The sequence below is a fragment of the Sorex fumeus genome, unplaced genomic scaffold, assembly GCF_029834395.1.
Source record: "Sorex fumeus unplaced genomic scaffold, SorFum_2.1 ptg000009l, whole genome shotgun sequence".
Taxonomy (NCBI): Eukaryota; Metazoa; Chordata; class Mammalia; order Eulipotyphla; family Soricidae; genus Sorex; species Sorex fumeus.
This window is the reverse complement of record NW_026606066.1, coordinates 14,381,883-14,401,242: the sequence shown is the minus strand read 5'-3', so window position 1 is coordinate 14,401,242 and position 19,360 is coordinate 14,381,883. Positions and strand designations below refer to the sequence as shown.

General features: G+C 37.8%; 2 protein-coding genes across 12 annotated transcripts in view; one reads left to right on the top strand and one right to left on the bottom strand.

Moving 5' to 3' along the window:
• The window catches only part of DPP4 (dipeptidyl peptidase 4), a 101,300-nt gene extending 91,959 nt beyond the window's left edge, over window positions 1-9,341 (top strand). For both annotated transcript variants that reach the window (XM_056110376.1, XM_056110375.1), the window contains exons 24-26: window positions 6,281-6,353; window positions 6,619-6,692; window positions 8,330-9,341. In XM_056110376.1, the coding sequence (XP_055966351.1) occupies window positions 6,281-6,353; window positions 6,619-6,692; window positions 8,330-8,431 (249 nt within the window). In that variant the 3' untranslated portion in view covers window positions 8,432-9,341. The remainder of the gene's footprint in view (window positions 1-6,280; window positions 6,354-6,618; window positions 6,693-8,329) is intronic.
• Window positions 9,342-16,159: 6,818 nt separating this feature from the next.
• SLC4A10 (solute carrier family 4 member 10) overlaps window positions 16,160-19,360 on the bottom strand; it is a 320,600-nt gene continuing 317,399 nt past the window's right edge. For all 10 annotated transcript variants that reach the window (XM_056110433.1, XM_056110436.1, XM_056110435.1 and 7 more), the window contains one exon: window positions 16,160-18,212. In XM_056110433.1, coding sequence (XP_055966408.1) covers window positions 18,146-18,212 — 67 coding nt within the window. In that variant the 3' untranslated portion in view covers window positions 16,160-18,145. The remainder of the gene's footprint in view (window positions 18,213-19,360) is intronic.

The following is a 19,360-nucleotide window of genomic DNA, read 5'->3' as shown; positions in this document are numbered from 1 at the left end:
GTTGAGAATTTTTTTCTATGATGTCCTAGATCTTCTAGCTAAACCTACAAGCACTACTAATATGTGGGAAATTTAGGCTCACCCATCCACAGACCCCATGTTTTAATTGTTCAGATATTCATTATCTTGTTGGTGAGACAAAATACACATGCAAAAATTTTGAAGATAAGTAAGAGAGCAAGTAATAAAGCTGTCTTTTGAATGTGATGAAATATGTTCCCCGAAGACTGCTGGTTTCTAAATTGTGACTATGGGGCCCCAGGAATTCTGTGTCTTTCCAGTCATTTTAGAATAGAGGCGCTATAACATAGTCAAGAAGTTGGTTTTCCCCCACTTCTCTCCACCCAGAGGTATCCAGTTTGATTTAATTCAAGTGCTAGCTTCCTTTGTGAGATACTGTTCGCTTCACATGAATTATTGCACTTGATTCTCCCTCAAAAATTATCTGATGTAAGTGTTCTAATTATCTGTATTTTACTGACACAAACAGGCACAGAGTGTTAAATCTCATGTAGAGACTGGGGGTTGGGTTTGTGGGGGGGGGGGTGGAGGGAGGAGAGCTAAAATCCAATGGGGGAAAATCTGAAGGGAAGGGGAAGGAGAAGCATAGATGCTCTCTCCCTAGGTTGCATGGTGAAAGTAGGCAGAATAGCACAATAGACAAGTAATTAGCAGGTAGAGCTGCTTTTCTGAAGATTTGTAAATTTTCAATGAATCCAGAGATAGCACAGAAGAAAGGCTATGGAAAGAGTAGGTGAAAGAGCAGGTAGCCAAGAAGTCAGGCCATGAGACCAGGGAGGGAGTGATGAGTGCACTGCAAGAAGAGCAGGAGAGGAAGGGCAAGAGAAATGGGACCTAAGTCCTGAGCCTTGTTGCCAAGAGAAGAGGGCAGCCTGGAACACACAGAAGGGACTGATTTAACTTGTAGAGGAGATTTATTTTGCATTTTGCTCAAAATTTGATAGGCTTTTGGCAAGTGTATGAAACAGTCATAGATTTGGCAGTCTTCTGCTAGCAGATTTGAAATGTTCAATCCTTAAGAACTGCTGCATCGTTAGGTTATGCAAAACAGGGTGCAATTTTGTAAATATGCCATCTTGTACTGATTTGACATTTGTTCTATTATCCCAGAATATGCCAAAGGGAGAGAGACCTTCAGATTTCAGCCAAACCTTAACTTGTTTGTTGAGTGCTGATAAAATGTTGACTGCTGTGTGATCTTTAAAGAAGCCAGTGTTGCTTGGTGAGGCCTGAGGTAAAGCCCCCTGTCGGGTTGATGGGAGCTTTTCCTTGGCATCTCAAGGGTACAGTTGTTTGATGGATGTAAACAAGTGAAACATCTGATCAAGTGGGATGACTTAATTTCCTTCTTAAATATTTTCTGTGGTCTCTGTTGTGGCTCTAATGATGTTTCCCAAAATAGCATTTTCAAAATTATTTTTGATGCTTTGGATGCAAGCAGGAGTATTCATAGATCGGCTATATAGCATCCGGGATGGTGTCTCACTGCAGTACTGGGATGTCCATCAGACTAGGAACTGTGTGCTTCCTCTCCAGGAGCCTGAAAAGGTGCTGAATGTTTTAATTGTAAGGTAGAGGGTGGCTAGGGTGGGACAGAACAGGGGTGTGTCTAGAGTTGGAGAGACCTGCAAGAAAATTCATTTCTATCTCTCCCCAGCAGTATGCATACTTCAGCTCTGTGAATCTCAGTTTCCTCATCTGAGTAATGGACACCTGCTTCACAGGATTTTTAAAAGGATTAAGTAAGACATAAGTGCTCACCATAAAATGAGTTTCCAAAGCATGACAGAGTCCCCTCCATCCCCTATTCTACTGAGGAAGTGAATTGCCCCTATGGTTTTTAGATGGCACAAGGGATAGCTGAAAGATTGTTAGACCTTCTGTTTCTCACAGTACTTCCCTACTCTTATCAGGACTCTTTTATTTCAAAAAATACAAAGATTTATTTGTTGGAAGGTAACGGAGGAACCAGCATGATCCAACGAGCAGCTACAGATGGTTCTTCTTGGGGCTTGAAGGAAAAGCTCCTCACAGAGATGCTGTGGAATCGGCACTGCCACTGGACCAATCCTTCCCACTTCTCTTTGCCAGACTGTTGCTGGCAGCAGGGCTCTCCGGAAGTTTCTAGCCTCAGGAGAGTGCCAACTGCACCACCATTGCATCCTTGCCCGTTTATCACTCTGAGCTTCCTTTTTAGTAGTTGGTGATAGACTATTCGGCTTCTAACTTAGTCATCCATTTCCTTTTTTTTTCAATTTTTGTTTCCATCAATAGGCAAATGAGGATTATCCTATCCCAACGTGAGGACAAGGGGTTAAACTAGCTCAGCTAAATGATTTCTGGGTTTTAAGTGTACCTTTGATTCATGAAACTATGCTTTCACCAGCCTTGGGTGTTGCAGCTCCAGGGCTCTGCTGGTCACCAGCAAGTGGCCTGCAGTCTTCACTGAGCATCCTGGGGCATTTTGGTAGGGTATGTCTGGTGGTTCCAGAGGCAGGGCATCACGGCTGATTCTTTCTCGGGTAAAATGCTCTCTGCAGCTTCAGAGGCTGCAAGTGGGGTGCACCTCTAGTCTGCCCATCTCCCTGCATAAGAGAGGCCCCTCCAGAGACTTTTCCCAGTGAGCTGGGGAAATGTGCAGTGGAAATGGCACACTTATCTTGCAGTTGCGAGGGAAGCTTTTGTTTTATTTTTCTCTTGCTGCATTAAAGTATTTGTCTTTCTTTCTTTGTAGTGTAATATTGTTAATGTAAAACAATTTGCATCATGACACTTTTATCACAGTTTTCGTCTTTTTCTCAGTATGTTGCATTTCTCACCATGTCTAGTTCATCACAGCTACAGTGTGTACATCACAACATTTATCTTAGGCTCAGGGTTTTACTTGTTTATAAAAATTGTCTTCTTTCAGCCTGTATTCACTCCATTTAAAAAAAAAAAAGGCAGCCAGAAACTGTTTTGGTCCAAACTCCAGTAGTTATCACATTCCTTGCTAACTGTCCTGCGTATTTATATGTCTCCTCTCTATTACTCTATGTTTCAATGACATTTCTCCATTTTATGGCTTAGGGAGGCTGTAAGAGCAGCTTTTGCTGTTCATGTTGCCAAGAGGGGAGGTCCCAGAGGGGAGGTGACACAGCTGTATATCTGGGTCAGGTGTAGGAGTTGATACTAACTCTCTTCCATGCGTGAAGAGTAAGATTGAATGTGGGGGTGGGTGGGAGGGATAGGTGGGCAGGATTGGTGCAGTGAGTGTGGCTATGAGAAAATCTAGCAGAATTGAGCACTAAGGGTTGGAGGGATGAACCTGGGCTGGGGACTCGGGTTATTCGTATTCACAGTCAGTGTTCAATCCCAGCCTTTACTGTCTCCAGCTTACTTTCCCACATGACATGTCATTTAGGGGGTTGTTTGTTTGTTTGTTATTTTTTTTATCCTGTCCTCTCTGAAGGGCTGAAAGTTGCTTCTGATTTTACTACTGAACCAGGTTTGACATAACCTACAATGTCACATACTTCCCACTCCTCATTGGGCTATGTGGAACAGTTCCTTTCTGAATAATTCAGTCTGCAAAGGGTCAGGGTGCAGGAGCTCAGGGCCAGCTGGGGCACCTGCACTCTGCAAACTGAAGAACAGTTAAACAGTGACCTCCTGTGCCTTAGCTGGAAGGCCACATCACTAATATCATGGGAGTTAAAGAATTTCTGCTGTCAACCTGTGTGGCCGGCTCCGAAGCTTCCTGCAGCTGTAGCCGGATGCATGCTAGTTCCTATGGAATCTCTGTCTCTATTAGAAAATGAAAGGGCTGTAGACCTATCTTGCCATAGCAGTGTTATTAAGATTAGAGTAGTGTTTCTTAAATAAATCCTTTATGGTGCTTAACACAGTGACTAGTACACAATAAGCATCCAATACATATTAATTAATGGCATGGTATAAGGGCTGAAAGTAGGCAAAAATATATCTCAGGAAATTTCAGGATGAGAGTGTAATACTTCCAGCTGTTACCACTTGTCTCTCAAAGCTAGGAGTGAATAAAATGAAAAGTACAATATCCTTAAATTTCTTTCACTTACTTCATTGTTACTACAAGTATTAGATGCTAAGAAAAATTATCAATATGTATGAATCACTTTCTCTCATAGGTCTTATTGTTTATCAATTTAAATATTGCTATATAAAAATGAATGCTTGGAAAATGAACAGGATAATGTGGAATGGATGGATGGGTGGGTGAATTTATGCACAGAGGGATAATACAACTCACCAGACATATCATTTCCTTAAAATAAAGTAAAACTTCATTATGATTTATTTTGGGCTTTCTTTTTTTTTGCCTTTTTGAGGGGTGGGAGTGAAGACACCTGCTCAGGGTTTACTCTAGCTCTGTTGTCAGGGATCACATTGAGTTCAGGGGACCAAATGGAATGAATGAACCTGAGTCGTCCATGCACTATTGCCCTGGCCCCTCGATATGACTACTTTTTTTAAAAAAAACTTTTTTTTTTGCTTTTTGGGTCACGCCTGGTGATTCACAGGGGTTACTCCTGGATCTGCACTCAGGAGTTACCCCTGGCGGTGCTCAGAGGACCATATGGGATATTTGGAATCAAACCTGGGTCAGCTGCATGCAAGACAAGCACCCTACCCCCTGTGCTATCTCTCCAGCCCCTTGATATGACTTTTTCAAAATAATTCTTAGATACTTATTTTGAAAGTTCTCAGGTAAATGATTAATTTGGCTCAGAAATGCATTATGGTCAGGATGCTTGGGGCCTGCTGTCCATCGATGGGGTGGGGGGACATGTTCTGAGTTGTACAGAACAGGACAGTCCTGGGAGGCTCAGTCCTCAATGACTAACTGTCTCCTGAGAGTTGTAGCAGGATATCTATTTTCCCGCACCCCCAGAAACACTGTGCTATAGAATTCCCATTTCAGTATCAGTAATTCAGTCATAAAGAAAAAGAGAAAAGAAAAGCCTGTCTCTTGAGTTCTATTTTTGTGAGGCGCAGAGAGAGTTTCATTATTCCCATTTTACAGAAAATGAGGGTGAGAGAGCAGCATGTCTCTGGGAGCACAGGTCACTGGTCTGGGTGCTGCGGCTGGAGTCTGAACATTGTTAACTCTAGTTAAATTTTAACTCTAGTCTTTTTCCTACCAGCAAGATTCCTGGGCCCAATACTAACCAGGTCTTAGCTATATTTGAGATCTGCAAAATACAAACTGCTCACAAAGTTTACTTTGATTCAACAAGTGCTGTAGAATGAACCCACTGGTGGATATTCAACCTTAGGGGAGCCAGTAACAAGGCCCTCAAAACCAGTGCTTGTTCATTCTCCTCCCAACAGCACCACAGTGTCTATGTCATGGTTTTTTACCTTTTTCCCAATTTTTTAATATCTCCAAATTATATTTAGATGACTTCTTTCTTGCTTTCAAAGTCCTTTTCATCCATAACTACCCCTTAACTCCCCAGCTTTGTCCCTGTTCCATAAGTCCTGCCTCATGAGGCCACGAGTTGGTTTCAAAAAGCTGACCTCTCAGTTTTTCATTCCATGTCCCTGGCTGATTGGGGAGTGACTTGATCTAACAGAAGCATTTTCCACAACACAGAACGAGACAGACAACAACTACCCCCTGATTTTCTATGGCCGATCTTACTCTTCTTCACCCTTTTCCCCTCACATATGTTGCATTTTCCTAGGTTTTAAACATCTGTTCTCAAAAAGGTAATGCTGGTGTCTCATTCAAAGCCTCGCAATGTGGACCAAAGTTCATATGACATATTGCAGAGTATGTTTAGTTGTAAATGCTATGTACAGGCTCTTTGAAATGTAGCATGTATGGCACCATGTGACACATGGTTGCCATGGTAATACACTTTTTGGCTGAACTACAGCATAAGCCCATGGAACATACATTGCTAATATGAGACTCTGCCCTGTGCTAATGCATAGGACACAGCCAATCTGGGATCTGGTACTTGAGGGCTTTCACATGCAGCCTGGGTGGCAGGTGCCCTCTTCTTGCATGTGCAGGGAAGATGTGGCATCCTCCCTTTCCAGTCCTGTCTCCCAGGCACAGGGCATGCTGTGCATTCTGCCATGCATGGAGACAGCATTTGCTTGAATATCGGTTTGCTATATTTTGTATCAAAGGGGGCCCCAGCTGAAAACATTTTATTTTGTAAACTGAAGTGAAAAATCAGTTTATGGCAGATCTTTTTTTGAATAATGACATTCTTTTTCCCAATTCCAGAATTCAACAGTCATGAGCAGAGCTGAAAATTTTAAACAAGTTGAGTACCTCCTTATTCATGGAACAGCAGATGGTGAGTTTCAGTTAATTAGACTTTTTAGTATCACAGACAGGTTTGCAATTTCACTACTGACAAAACAAAAGCATGAGGGGCAAGACTGTTACATTTACTTCAATAAAACAGTGTTGCTTTCCACAACTCACTTGTCTTGGGCTAAATGGGATGCTGAGTCCTACAACTTCAAACAGACCCTTTCTTCTTGTGCCTCTCCCACCCTTTGGTATTACAAAATTGGAATGGCTATTAGTTACTTTGCATTTCCTTTCTCTCCCTGCAGATAACGTTCATTTTCAGCAGTCAGCTCAGATCTCCAAAGCCCTGGTGGATGCTGGAGTGGATTTCCAGGCGATGGTATAAAGCAAAACTTTGTCAAGGGGAACAGACTTGTTGGTGGGCTGGTTGGGCCCTCACTGGGCTGCTTCTCAGAGGACTTAGCAGGCAGGGATGGAATGAATTAAAAGGGATTCTATTTTTTCCCTACAAAGTTGGGTGATATCCTTGAGCTAAACCCAGAGTAATATTCAATAATATTAGAGGTTTGGGGTATTAAGAAGCACAATATTTCACATCCTGTGAGTGCAAAAACACTGCTCTACTATTCATGTGATTATTCAGTCCATCCCTATTTTGATTCAAAAGTAATCACTTACTCAGTAAATGTGTGGCAGAGTAATTCTAAAGTGAAACCGGCATGATAATAGCTCAGCTCAACTCTGACAATCCATTTCTGTACAGTCATTCTAACAACAGTGGGATATTAATAAGCAGCATGCTTCAGTTTGTGCAATTGCTGTGTTATCTTTTGTTGAACAACTGGAGGCAATACACATTTAGACTTATTTTATAAAGTCAGAAATGGCCAAAGCTGCCTATTCAGCATTGCTTATTCAGAAAGATGTTTTCAGCTATAAAGTCAAAATTGATTATCCATACTACATAAATTAAGAGGAAAAAAGATTGTACAAATACATACAGATGTGTAGCCACACATAAAACATGTAAATATGTATGTACATACTCTGTATGTTGTACTAAATATTTTTGAGTATATACAAAGTGAAATGCAGCTTTCTTGCCTATTAGCTAGGAAAGTGTCCTTCCCTCACCTTTTTCTCTCCCTTGCTTTATGCTCAGTTGAAAGAGTGTCCACTGAGTTTTAGGAGTGCGTGAGATACCTGACAACAAGCAACAATAGTCAAGGTTTATTTCCTTTAGGTCAGATTCTTAAAAGAAGTTGAGATAGAATGTTTGACAATTCAGAGAGAGACGTATAATGGCTAGCATACGCCACTTTCAAAAGTTAATTTATATCTCCATAATATATGTTTGCCAGCAGTGACTTCCAACTTGTTTAATGTGATTTGAGTTAATAAATTTTTGCTTCAGGTCATCAGTTCTTTCTACAGAAATGTAAGACACAGAAAAAAATGTAGTGAAAAATCTGAGTGCTCAAAATACATTTGACTTTTGACTTCATTTATGTAAAGCATAAACAGATTTTTCCAGTTTATTAATGACATATTAGGAAACATATTTTACTTTTAAAACACTCATTTCTTTTAAGATCATTTCTCTTACTATTCTGTAGTACAAATATGACACTTGATAAGCAATGAAAACTGTAGGCTTCATGGGATAAACATTCCTTCAATACGTGATGCAGTTTTAACTGCCCTTCAAGTGAAATTTTAAAATAGGTTTGGTGTCCCCACTGCACTGTGCATAGCTTTAAGGCACAATGGAGCCCACGAAAATTTATAGTACGATGCTCCAACACTTGCCAAGGATTAGCAGAGGCAAGCCCAGGGCCCCAGCAGAGCTCGAGGGAGAGTCAAATGCTCTTCATCACGTTTCAGTTTACAAATTGATTCAGGAATTATGGCAGCCTGCTTTATACCAAGTACGCTCTTGAGAGCATATTTTAATTGTCATATATTCCTTTAAAAATGACAACTGACTTTCGAATTCTGACCTTTCTTTCTCCCCAGTGGTACACGGACCAGGACCATGGAATTGCCAGCAGCACGGCCCACCAGCACATCTACACCCACATGAGCCATTTCCTCAAACAGTGTTTCTCTTTATCTTAGTACTTGAAAAGCTTATTACATTGTGAAGCTTATTAAAATTCATTGTTGTTCTTATTATCTCAAAACTGCAGTTGTGATGATGACCTTAACAAATACACTCAAATCAAAAAAGTTCAAGTTATCTTTGTTCCCTAAATTTAGTACCTAAGCAAGTAGGGATGCCATCTTTGCAACAGATTATTTTAATTGACAGAATCTTGAATTGTTCAGTCTGGTTTTATCACTTAAAATCATTTCCACATCAATTGCTGAGACAAGGAATGAGACTTGTTTTTTGTGAGAGCTTTTCACATAGGTTCCCTGGACAAGCATTTGATTTTCTTCTTCCTGGGCTAGTCCAAATCTTGTTGTCATCCTTTAAAGAATAACAAGGTATGGGCAGTGATGTCGCTGCAGTAGGGGAAAGGAAGGAGCAGGGAGGGGGAGACGCTAGCAGGGCATGGCTGCTAACCCATGTCCACGCTTGCCGACCTGCCCCAAGCTGCTGTCAGCTCCTCTCAGAGAAGAGCTGTTCACAGCCCAACTGGCACTGTCTTCTAAGAAAGACTATTGAAACAGCCTCAGGAAATCAAAAATGCAAAGCACTGAGTTCTGAGTAAAACCACAGCAGCTGAATAGGCTCTAAAGAATTGAAAGGGAAACTGTCAACAATGCAAGGTCCACAGGTGCCAGTTATGGCTATAGGTGCTACAAAACCACATCAAGGGAGGTGGGAAAGTATTGTAAACATGCTTCAAAAGTACAAATATTTCGTGGTGAAAAGGCGACTTGTAACTGAAATGTGAGCACATCAGCTTGCCCGGCTAAAAGATGAAAATATTTGTATCACAAATCTTAACTTGAAGGAGTCCTTGCATTAGCTTTTCTATTTCATATCTTTGAGGATCTTAATAAAGAGTATTTAAACTTCCTTGGACTTCTTTTTTAAAAATAAGCAACTAGAATTTTATGTATTATTATTCCCATTCTATGTACAATGGAATTTTTTCTGATCATTTAATAAATGTGCCTTCATTTTTTCCCAAAGGTTATGAGTTTTGTGTCTTAAATCAGATCCAAACCACACAGGCACAAACACATATTAATCCAGAGAGTTTCTTTTTGTCTGTTATCCCAAACATGGAAAGAATTCAGTTTTTGTAATAAGATGAAACACAGTGGCCAGAGAGAGAGAGAGACAGAGAGAGAGAGAAAGAGAGAGAGCATACACAGTGGGTAGGGCATTTGCCTTGCATACAGCTGACCTCAGTTTGATCCTCAGCACCAGGGGTGATGGCTGAGCAGAGAGCCAGGAGCGAACCCTGAGAAAAGCTGGATTTGTGCACCACCCCACCCCCCAATCCAAAGTAAAACAAAAAGAAGATACATAGAAACGTGTTAAATTAAGCAGTTTCCAGGTGTTTTGTCTAAAGCATATATAATTTCTGCTAACAAACATACGTGTAGCTTTTAAAAAATTGACCTAAAATATTTTAATTGACATATAAATTATAATTTCATTGCAGAGAAAAACAATGAGTATTTTTATATTTTGATAAAAATAGTATCAATAGTATCATCTTCATATTATTGATGGCTCCACAGAAGTAAAAATAAAAAGTCAAATGAGGGATCAGGGGTGCAGCTCAGTGGTAGAGCACATGCTTGCTTGCATTAGGGGCTCCATCTTTGGCACCACAAAACAAATTTAAAACAAAAAAAGCAGCAACAGAAAAGACACCAGATTCCTATTCCTTCCTCACCCAGTTCCTGGCAATGAGAAGAAAATCCAACCACATGTGTTTGACAAGTTTTGGCTAACATACTATAATAGGGAAGGTAGAGAGTTCAGATGTTAAACTTAGTCAAGGAAGATAACTTTCTTGGTTAGTTATTAACTGCATTAAAACTTAACTGCATTAAAAAAGACTTTGTGATACTAGTAAAGATTGCTCAATTAGATGGTTTGTGTTCTTAGTTTACTATTTATTGTTTTCACCTAGTATCTCTTTACAAATAGTAATTTAAAAAGGAAAAGTGACTATGAACTCAACTTTAGCCATCTCCTAAATTAAATCATTTGTTCAATTTAGTTTTCAGAATAGGTCATTGAGTAGCTTTACCTTAATTAAGTTGCAAATCTCACTTATTCATTGAAACCACAAAAGTGACTTTAAGATTTATAGGGTTTTAGTCAAATTTCTGTTTCTTAATATACTGAGTTCAATCACTGAGTTATCGAGAGCAGCTGATCAATCTTCATAAATATCAAAAAGAAACAGTCACAAATCGGGGGCTGGAGAGATAGCATAGAGGGTAGGATGTTTGCCTTGCACGCGGTCGACCCGGGTTCAATTCCCAGCATCCCATATGGTCCCCTGAGCACCGCCAGGAGTAACTCCTGAGTGCAGAGCCAGGAGAAACCCCTGTGCATCGCTGGGTGTGACCCCCCCAAAAAAAGCAAAAAAAAAAAGAAATAGTCACAAATCATATGTTCAAATTTTGTACTGAATTAACAATTTTTAAAGTAAATTAAATAGAAATTCTACTTTTATGATAATATATAAAATATAAGATATTGAACAGATATTAATAAGATCATTGTACATAATAGATATTGTTTAATATCTAATAGCATAATTATCTCAAAAGACAGGTGGCATAATATGTTACTGTAGAATATATGACTTGATTAAAAATTCCAACACATTTTTTGCATAATTAGAGTGCAAGTTAACATAGATTTTATTTGACCCGAACAGCAAATTTTACTCTTCTCTAAGAGTTTAAAATTAGCATATTAAAAGTAAGATTAAAAATTTATGAACAAGTTAATGGTAAACTTATTCCAAGGTTAAATTTGAAACACTTGGGAAACAATCAGATCTCTAAGAAGTGCAACCAGCCTACTATTACCTTAAGGGACCTCAAGATACATAAAGGCCCTCCCGTTGATCGTCGATTTGCTCGAGCAGGCCCAGTAACGTCTCCATTGGAGACTTTTGTTGTCACTGTGTCTGGCATCTGGCTGCGACATCTGTCACCCCATTGATCGCCAGGGTTGATTCGGCTGATCTGGCTGGCTAGGCGGGTGTCCCCTTCCTCCCTCACTGCTCCATGTGCGTCCCTCCCAAAGCTGTGCGCTCGGTCGAAGAGGACGGCCTTCCCCGATAGAGACGGACCGGTCTTCGGTTGAGGGTATACGAGTAGCTGCGCTCCCCTGCTAGAACCTCCAAACAAGCTCAAGATACATGAAAACTGAAATTCCTTTTGAAAACAACTTGTTAATGTGTCAGTGTCCATGAGAATATACCAAAGAAAGGAGAAATGTTTACATTTCTTCTACAGTTATATAATTCATATTAAAAGTTTTATCAAAGTTATTGGAAAGCTATGTTTTATTTTGTAATATTTTTGTTGGAAATCTTGATAAAAATATTACATATCTCTATTATTTTTAAAATATTGACCTACGATGTAATTCAATATAACACGGAGGTCCCAAGGCCTCCTTCCCTTAGGAAGATAACTTGTCAGATCAGGATGGTTGTAATTCTGTTTCTTTTCTTATTGATAGCTGGTCAGTGAGACTGCTGAGATGAATATCTCAGCGTTTGCTGCACTTGCTCTGAGTTTTTTGAAAATTTTAATTTATAATTGAAATTGGACTATAACATTTGTTCAATATTTAAAAGTTATCAGAATCTAAACAAAAACATAACAAAACACTAGAGTGGTCTATTTCCCTCCACTGAAATAAGTCAATCCTGTTCTGCCAACTTGTGGCAGTTAAGCAATGTTTAACGTTTTAGAAGACACCCTGAATAATGAATTTTGAGTGTGTATTTAGGAGTCTAAGGGATATAAATGATTGAAATGAGAGGACAATATAAAATAATAAAGCAAAAATTCACCACCCAATAAGAAAATCTTGGAGCACAGTATCAATATGACCAATGACATGCTCAGTAGAAAATTATCATCCTGCACGTGTTACAATATAAGTACTTAAACTCAAGAATTTGAATCAATAAAAATGAATAATAATTTACTTCCAATTGAGAAGGGTCTCTTTGCTGCTGGTTAGACCTTAAGCTTGAACAAACTCAAAGTTTTTACTCTTCATAATTGTTTAACTGCATTATCATTCTAAAGTTGTTTATAACACATGTATAACAAGAAAAAATCCATCAGATAATCAAAGTCTTACATATTTCATCTGTAGCACTGTAGCACTGTCCTCCCATTGTTCATCAATTTACTGGAGCGGGCCCAGTAACGTCTCCATTGTGAAACTTGTTACTATGTTTGGCATATCAAATACGTCACAGGGAGCTTGTTATGTTTTTTATGACTCATATGACTAAGTATTCATTGGGTAATTTTGCTTTCCAACATTAGTCACTGAAAGGTGGGGATGAAGATTGAGAAGAAATATGACTTATAAAAATGAGACTCTTGTTGAATGAGCCAGAATAGTGACCAGGTACAAGAAATGATGATCACATTGGCCTCCTGCTGGAGATGCAATGAACTGCAGGCAAGCTAGAAAACCTCAACAACATTCAGGAAAAAAAACTTGAAACAACATTCTTTAGACTCTGAAAGCCAGTTTTCTTAATTTAAAACAAGTGCTGAAATACCTATTCCACAGAATTTTTACACCCCCCCTGGATATTTAAATATAAACTTTACCTGGTACCTACTTTCTTCCCTTTCCCTCCTCCCAATCATAGCTATTGATAGATTCTTTTGGCTCCCTGGCTCCCTATTGCATGGATTTTCATCTTAGGCTTCTGTGTCCTTACACATGGGGCACTAAAGGTCCTCAATAAACGCATGATTTTGTTCCAATACCAACATGTCACTTCTAATCCTTAATCATTCTTAATACACTGAGCAGCAGCATCTTCTGACAAATTTTAATTATGATCACATCCATGGTTTATGCTTGCTGTAGAAAAATCAGAGCAGTTCTTAGCTCTGAAGAGTTACAAAGGAGGCATAAATTACTATTCATACCTTTGAATAACTAAGAAATAATTGGAAGAAATAAGTTGGGGGTTTTTTTTGCAGAATTTTAATGCTCTACATACACCAGAAGTTAAAAGTACCTAGGAGCAAATCAAGCTCATAGTGGAAATGTATGAAATGGGTACAGTGAAAAGTGTGGGCAGGGAAGAAAGAGTTTTCAAACCTGGGTGAGGCAGGCAGACAGCTCAATTTTAGCTGTACATTGATACTGTGATACCAAGTTTTTCAGAGTATTGGTTTTTCAAATGCAACCCAAAAGGTATTACGTAAAGGAATCTTCTCCATAAAAATTATAATAAAGCTATTGTGCCTATAGATATTTAATACATACCCACAGAATATGCTTGAACCTCTTTGTATTCAGTTAAAACAGGATTCTATTTGTTTGAAGAAAGTTTGGTTTGAGTATGTGGGGGTAATCCTGGGAAAAGTTCCCTAAAGATTGGTTCCACTCTCCCCCTACTATCTTCTTTCTTGCATCATCATATTAATCTTTTAAAATATTCTAGCCTGTCTATCATGTCTATCATGCAATGGGAATTTTTCAAATTCTTTTATGGAGGAGCCGGAGATAATACCTCAAGTTAAGACTATTGCCTTGCATGGGAAAACCTGGGTTTGATCTTCTGAGAACTTCCATGGGCTATTCCTGAGCACAGAACAAGAAATAAGCCCTGAACACCAAGTGTAGCTCCCAAATCAAAAAATTTTAAAAAGTCTCTAATACATAATTTGAAATAATGGCAATGTCTCCATCTCATCTTCCTACCTTTTCGTTACAGGTCTTCACTACCTACCCTTCTAACACTTCACCTGGGTTTCAAATATGCCATATATCAAATATGTCAGGATTTAGTTACAGATCACTTTGTTTTTTAATGTCTTTTTTTATTTCATTACTGATGTATGTTTGAGAATCTTTGAAGTCCTTGCACTGTCCTTCCCCATTTCCATCCTAGTCATATGTTATATAACATTGTCCTCAAACTCTGCCTTATTCAAAGTTCCATTCTTGAGTTACTTACTACTTTAATAAAACCACTGACTCAGTACATGCCATATTATGTCATAACTATGTATATATGCTGCTCTTAGAAAAGCAAGAATCATAGCCCATTTTCAAGGCTCTGGTACAAAGTGAACATTGCTCAATATACTAATGGAAATTGAATTGGGGTGCAGTTTTATTAATGAGTTATAGCTTCCTAAGGGAAATAACCAAACTATCCTTAAAATAAAGTGTTGCCTCTTTGTAATTTTGAAAATTTCTCTTTTGTATTCCATGGGTAGGGGAAGTTTGGGCCTCACCTATCAGAATTTGGAACCATGTGGTGCTGGGGAGTGAACTCAAGCCTCCCAGCTAAAATATGTGCTCAGTACATTGAGCTATCTTCTCTGGACCCAGATTATTAGGCTTATTCAAGGGATACAGTTATAAGCAGTCCTTCAAATTAGTAACTAAAATAATTATCACATTATGCAAAATGTCATCATTAAAATTTTAAATTGTAATTTCATTTTAATGCATTGGATAAATATATGATCTAGCTGTATTAGAAAATCTGAAGTGAAATCTCACATTTCACTTAAGGCTCCTGGGGCTGGAGCAATAGCGCTGCAGGGAGGGCATTTGCCTTGCACGCGGCCAACCCGGGTTCAATTCCCAGCATCCCATATGGTCCCCCGAGCACCACCAGGGGTGATTCCTGAGTGCAGAGCCAGGAGTAACCTATGTGCATCGCTGGGTGTGAGCCAAAAAAGCAAAAAAAAAAATAGTAAGGCCTAAAAGCAAAAATCTATAAAGTTAAATAGCAATAAAGGTGATTCAGGGCCTGGAGCAATAGCACAGTAGGTAGGGCATTTCTCTTGCATGCGGCTGACCCAGGTTCAATTCCCAGCATACCATATGGTCCCCCAAGCACTGCCAGGGGTAATTCCTAAGTGCATGAGCCAGAAGTAACCCTGTGCATTGCTGTGTGTGACCCAAAAAAGCAAAATAAATAAATAAATAAATGTGAATCAGCATAAATAAGAAAAAAATGAGTCATACTCTTAGGAGACAAAAACTCTACAAGATCTAGAGATCATTTTGAAATACAAGTTGCTTGTGAATCATCAGTGGGGCCTTTCTTTTTGACTATAAGTTTAAACAAGACAAAGGCGCTAGTCATATGCATATTTAATAAGGTAAACCTATCAATATTGGAGAATTTTAAATAGTAGTAGCTACAAAGTTAACTTATGAGCCAAAAGAAAACCACTAACTAGTACTATAGAGTTCTGAATGCAATTATCTTCACAACACACTGCCAGGTGGTTACAAAACAATAGTGGTCCCCACCTGAACTACTGTACCAGGGAAGAAAGAAATGGAAATGGAAACATCTCATGGGGGTTATAAAAAAAAAAGTCCAAGGAATTCTAATAATGAAAAATTCAACTAATGATCTTGGAAGTTTTGAATGGTCACAGAAAGTAAGCCATTTTTAACCAAGTGACTTCTGTGTGTAAAGATGGAGAGATACATTATAACTGATGACTCATGATTTTCTGCTTATAAAAGTTCAAATGGTTGGACTATTTGTAAAATGCTACATGACTGAGTTTTCTTAACACCTCGGTATCTAAATTGAAATATTTTTCTTAAACAATCAAAATAATCTACATTGATTAAATGACTATTATTATGGGAATAAAGAGACAAGACACTACATCACAATTTAAAATGTGCAAGGAAATTAGGCTATTTATTTCCACATAACATTTCTTAGTTGTGAAAAAAACACAATATCTGAGTCACATTTTACACATGACTTAAACTTTGCAATAAATTACATTCAAGATATTCAGTAATTTTTTTAACCAGGAATCTGAAATTAAGAGAAAACATACATTATTTATTATAAATTGTATGATTTTAAAATATTAGGATTAACATAGGGATAGCGTTAAAGTTTACACAAGAACAAAACAACTATAAAATGCTTAAAGTACAGAATTTCCTTGGATCTCATTACTTATTCAAATATATGTGATCATGAGAAGGTTTTAAGTCATCATGATTATATTTAAGAGAACAATTATTAATATTTTAAAACTCTAAGGACTGTTTTGGGGACTGACTAGTTAGACCATAAAACAATGAAAAGGTTTTACAATATAGAATCTGAATTATAAAATACACAAAGGAAGCACTTTTGGAATGGGAAGTTTCTGTATTTTACCATGGCACTTATAAACACAAACTTTATTAATTGCAAATTCATCTTTTCATATTTTAGCACTTACATTCCATAACAGATTATTTTTGAAAGACTGTGAAAGGAATTTTTCAGAAGGTATCAAAATGTTAAGCCTAATCGAGATTTTATTGTTGTTGGTTTTTCCCTCATAAGATTAATCACAAGAGGATTTACTTTTACTTTTTTAAATATGTGCCATATACTCAAATTATGTAATTAATAGTTTTGATAAATAACAGGATGCAAAATTATTATAACATTGGACACTGAATTGTTGTAAAATATTGGTAATTACTGGTCATTCTTGACAAGAATACTATGGTATTTATTCTTTATTCAGTTCACATATATTTAAAATAAAATTAAATGCTACAACTTTAGTTATACTCAACAATTCTTCACTTGCCTTCTTATAAAGATGGATTCTTTCATATATATTAAAATATCTACAGAATCTTCTCTTCAAAAAGAATCTGAAACTTTTATTTAAAAGATTAATTTTCCACAACATGCATTTAAATAGTGGAAATTGCTATGCAGGGGGAAAAAAATAAGCCAACTGGAAACTGGTCTGTCTAACTTACAATATTATTCAGAAGCAGCATTAAGTAGAACACAAGCTCTAGCAGCAAAATTTCATATACAATTACTCAGCAGAGTCCACAAGTATGTATATGATAAGCTTATTCGGAAAACATCTGGTGTTAATGAAAGATAAATTCAACAGCATATTTATAATAGAGGTTTATATTGAAAATCTCACAAAACTTGTAAAGTTTTTCTAACGCATTTCATACAAGCCTAGTATTTAATCATATAATCACAATTTGTATTTCAAAGCAAATACTAATTGACTTTTTGTAATACTGTGATTCTTTTAGACAAGTTGTGGACAGCTTTGTATATATTTCCTTCAAATGACTGTTTCAGTAATATAGAAATTCTTAAGTATTAAATGCATCATATTAAATAAAGTAAATGCATAAATACAATTATTAAAAATGTTTTCAAGCTAGTTTTTTGATTTGGGTCTTTTGAAGCAAGTCACTAATGCTAAGCTTAAAAAATAAGATATTAGGCTACCTTTCAAAATTCCTCTGAGTAAAATTATCAGGTATCTTCAGATCACTAAAATAGGAAAAGTACAAACTAGGTAAATATGACTTATCTCTTTAAGAAAGCTATTGCTCTCACAAAACTAACAATGAGAATCCCGTGTTTATAAATGTCTAACATATAGCAAAGAATACAGTTTCTTGCATTAGCTATTGTATATGCTCACAAGTTTATCTCACTGCTCAGAAGTTTAAACACAGAAATGAAACAAGTATTGCACTACTTACAGTATGAAGGTGGATTTGGACCAAGAGACAGAATTTACAATACATGATCAAAGCAGTTTTATTAATAATTGTGGCACTCTTCTCAGATATATGTGAAAAATAAATTGAAGATCAAGTCATAGACAAGTCTCCCTGTCAACACCTTTCCCTGAGTCAGCTTTCTTCTCCTTTCGGCTTTCAGTGCTACAGGGAAAAAAGGAGAAATGTATTACTGCAATCCTGTATGGCTACTGTGAGATCTGCTTGCTCAGACACAGAACCCATCAACTCCAAAGCACAACAAGGGCCCTTAGGCATTGCTCTTTCATGCTGGGAAGCATAGATAGATAACAACAATTAAAATTCTCTGCTCTTGGTTATAATCGAAACCAACAACTGCAGAAAGGGGTAAATCCAAATAGCAGAAACTAAAAAATAAAACCAGACTTTAAAAAAAAAAACAATTTCAGAAGCATGCAAGATCAATACTAAGGTCCTTGTTTGGGGAATGAATCACTAATGATTATTGAAAATGCCACTCATGCCCCCATCTTAAATATATAACTGACACTCAAATGTCACAAGGGAGATGTTGTAGTAGGTAGTTCTGGGCACTGGCTTGTCCTTTGTGCATGGATCAGACCACCTCTTTGGTGAGGACTGTATGATGGTCAGCAAACCATTTTCACTGGTCTATAAGAGGGCACATTTCACCTATATGCCCCATACACCCACGCTATCTCTTCATAGACGAACCCTCATTTGCCCTGCTGATCAGAGGAACAATGTCTCACTTCACTCCATCTAGAACAATTTCACCCCCGAGCAACTTCTGTTTGATCACATTCTCAATTAGCTTTATCAATGTGCAAACTGGTAATGCTATACTATCTTTATTTGTGTATTTTTAAACATTTTCACTGTTTATACATTTCCTATCTCACAGTGACATTTTTGTTGGAAAATCCACATTATGTGGCACATGTATGAAGTTCACACTATGAGTGCCTTACTTCAGGAAGGGCAGAAGGATTTTCAAACATGGGTCAGAGTCCTCCATGCCGGAAGCCTCTCTGTAACCTTCCTGCCGCTGACAGGAAAGAGGAACTTAGCTGGCCTCTGAGGCACTGAAGTGAACAAGCCCACCACTTTCCACTGTTAACTTTGGTCCTTAACATAAATGTTAGAAACTGTTGAGTGTTGGGAAACCCATGGTTTTATAACTCTTCTCCAAGTAATAAAGTGAGAATTGCTCCCCCCACACTTTTTATTTATTTATTTATTTATTCTGATGAGGCCTCCTGTGCAGTTTTCTTAGTGGTCAATAACTTAGACACATTCTAAGAGTGTGC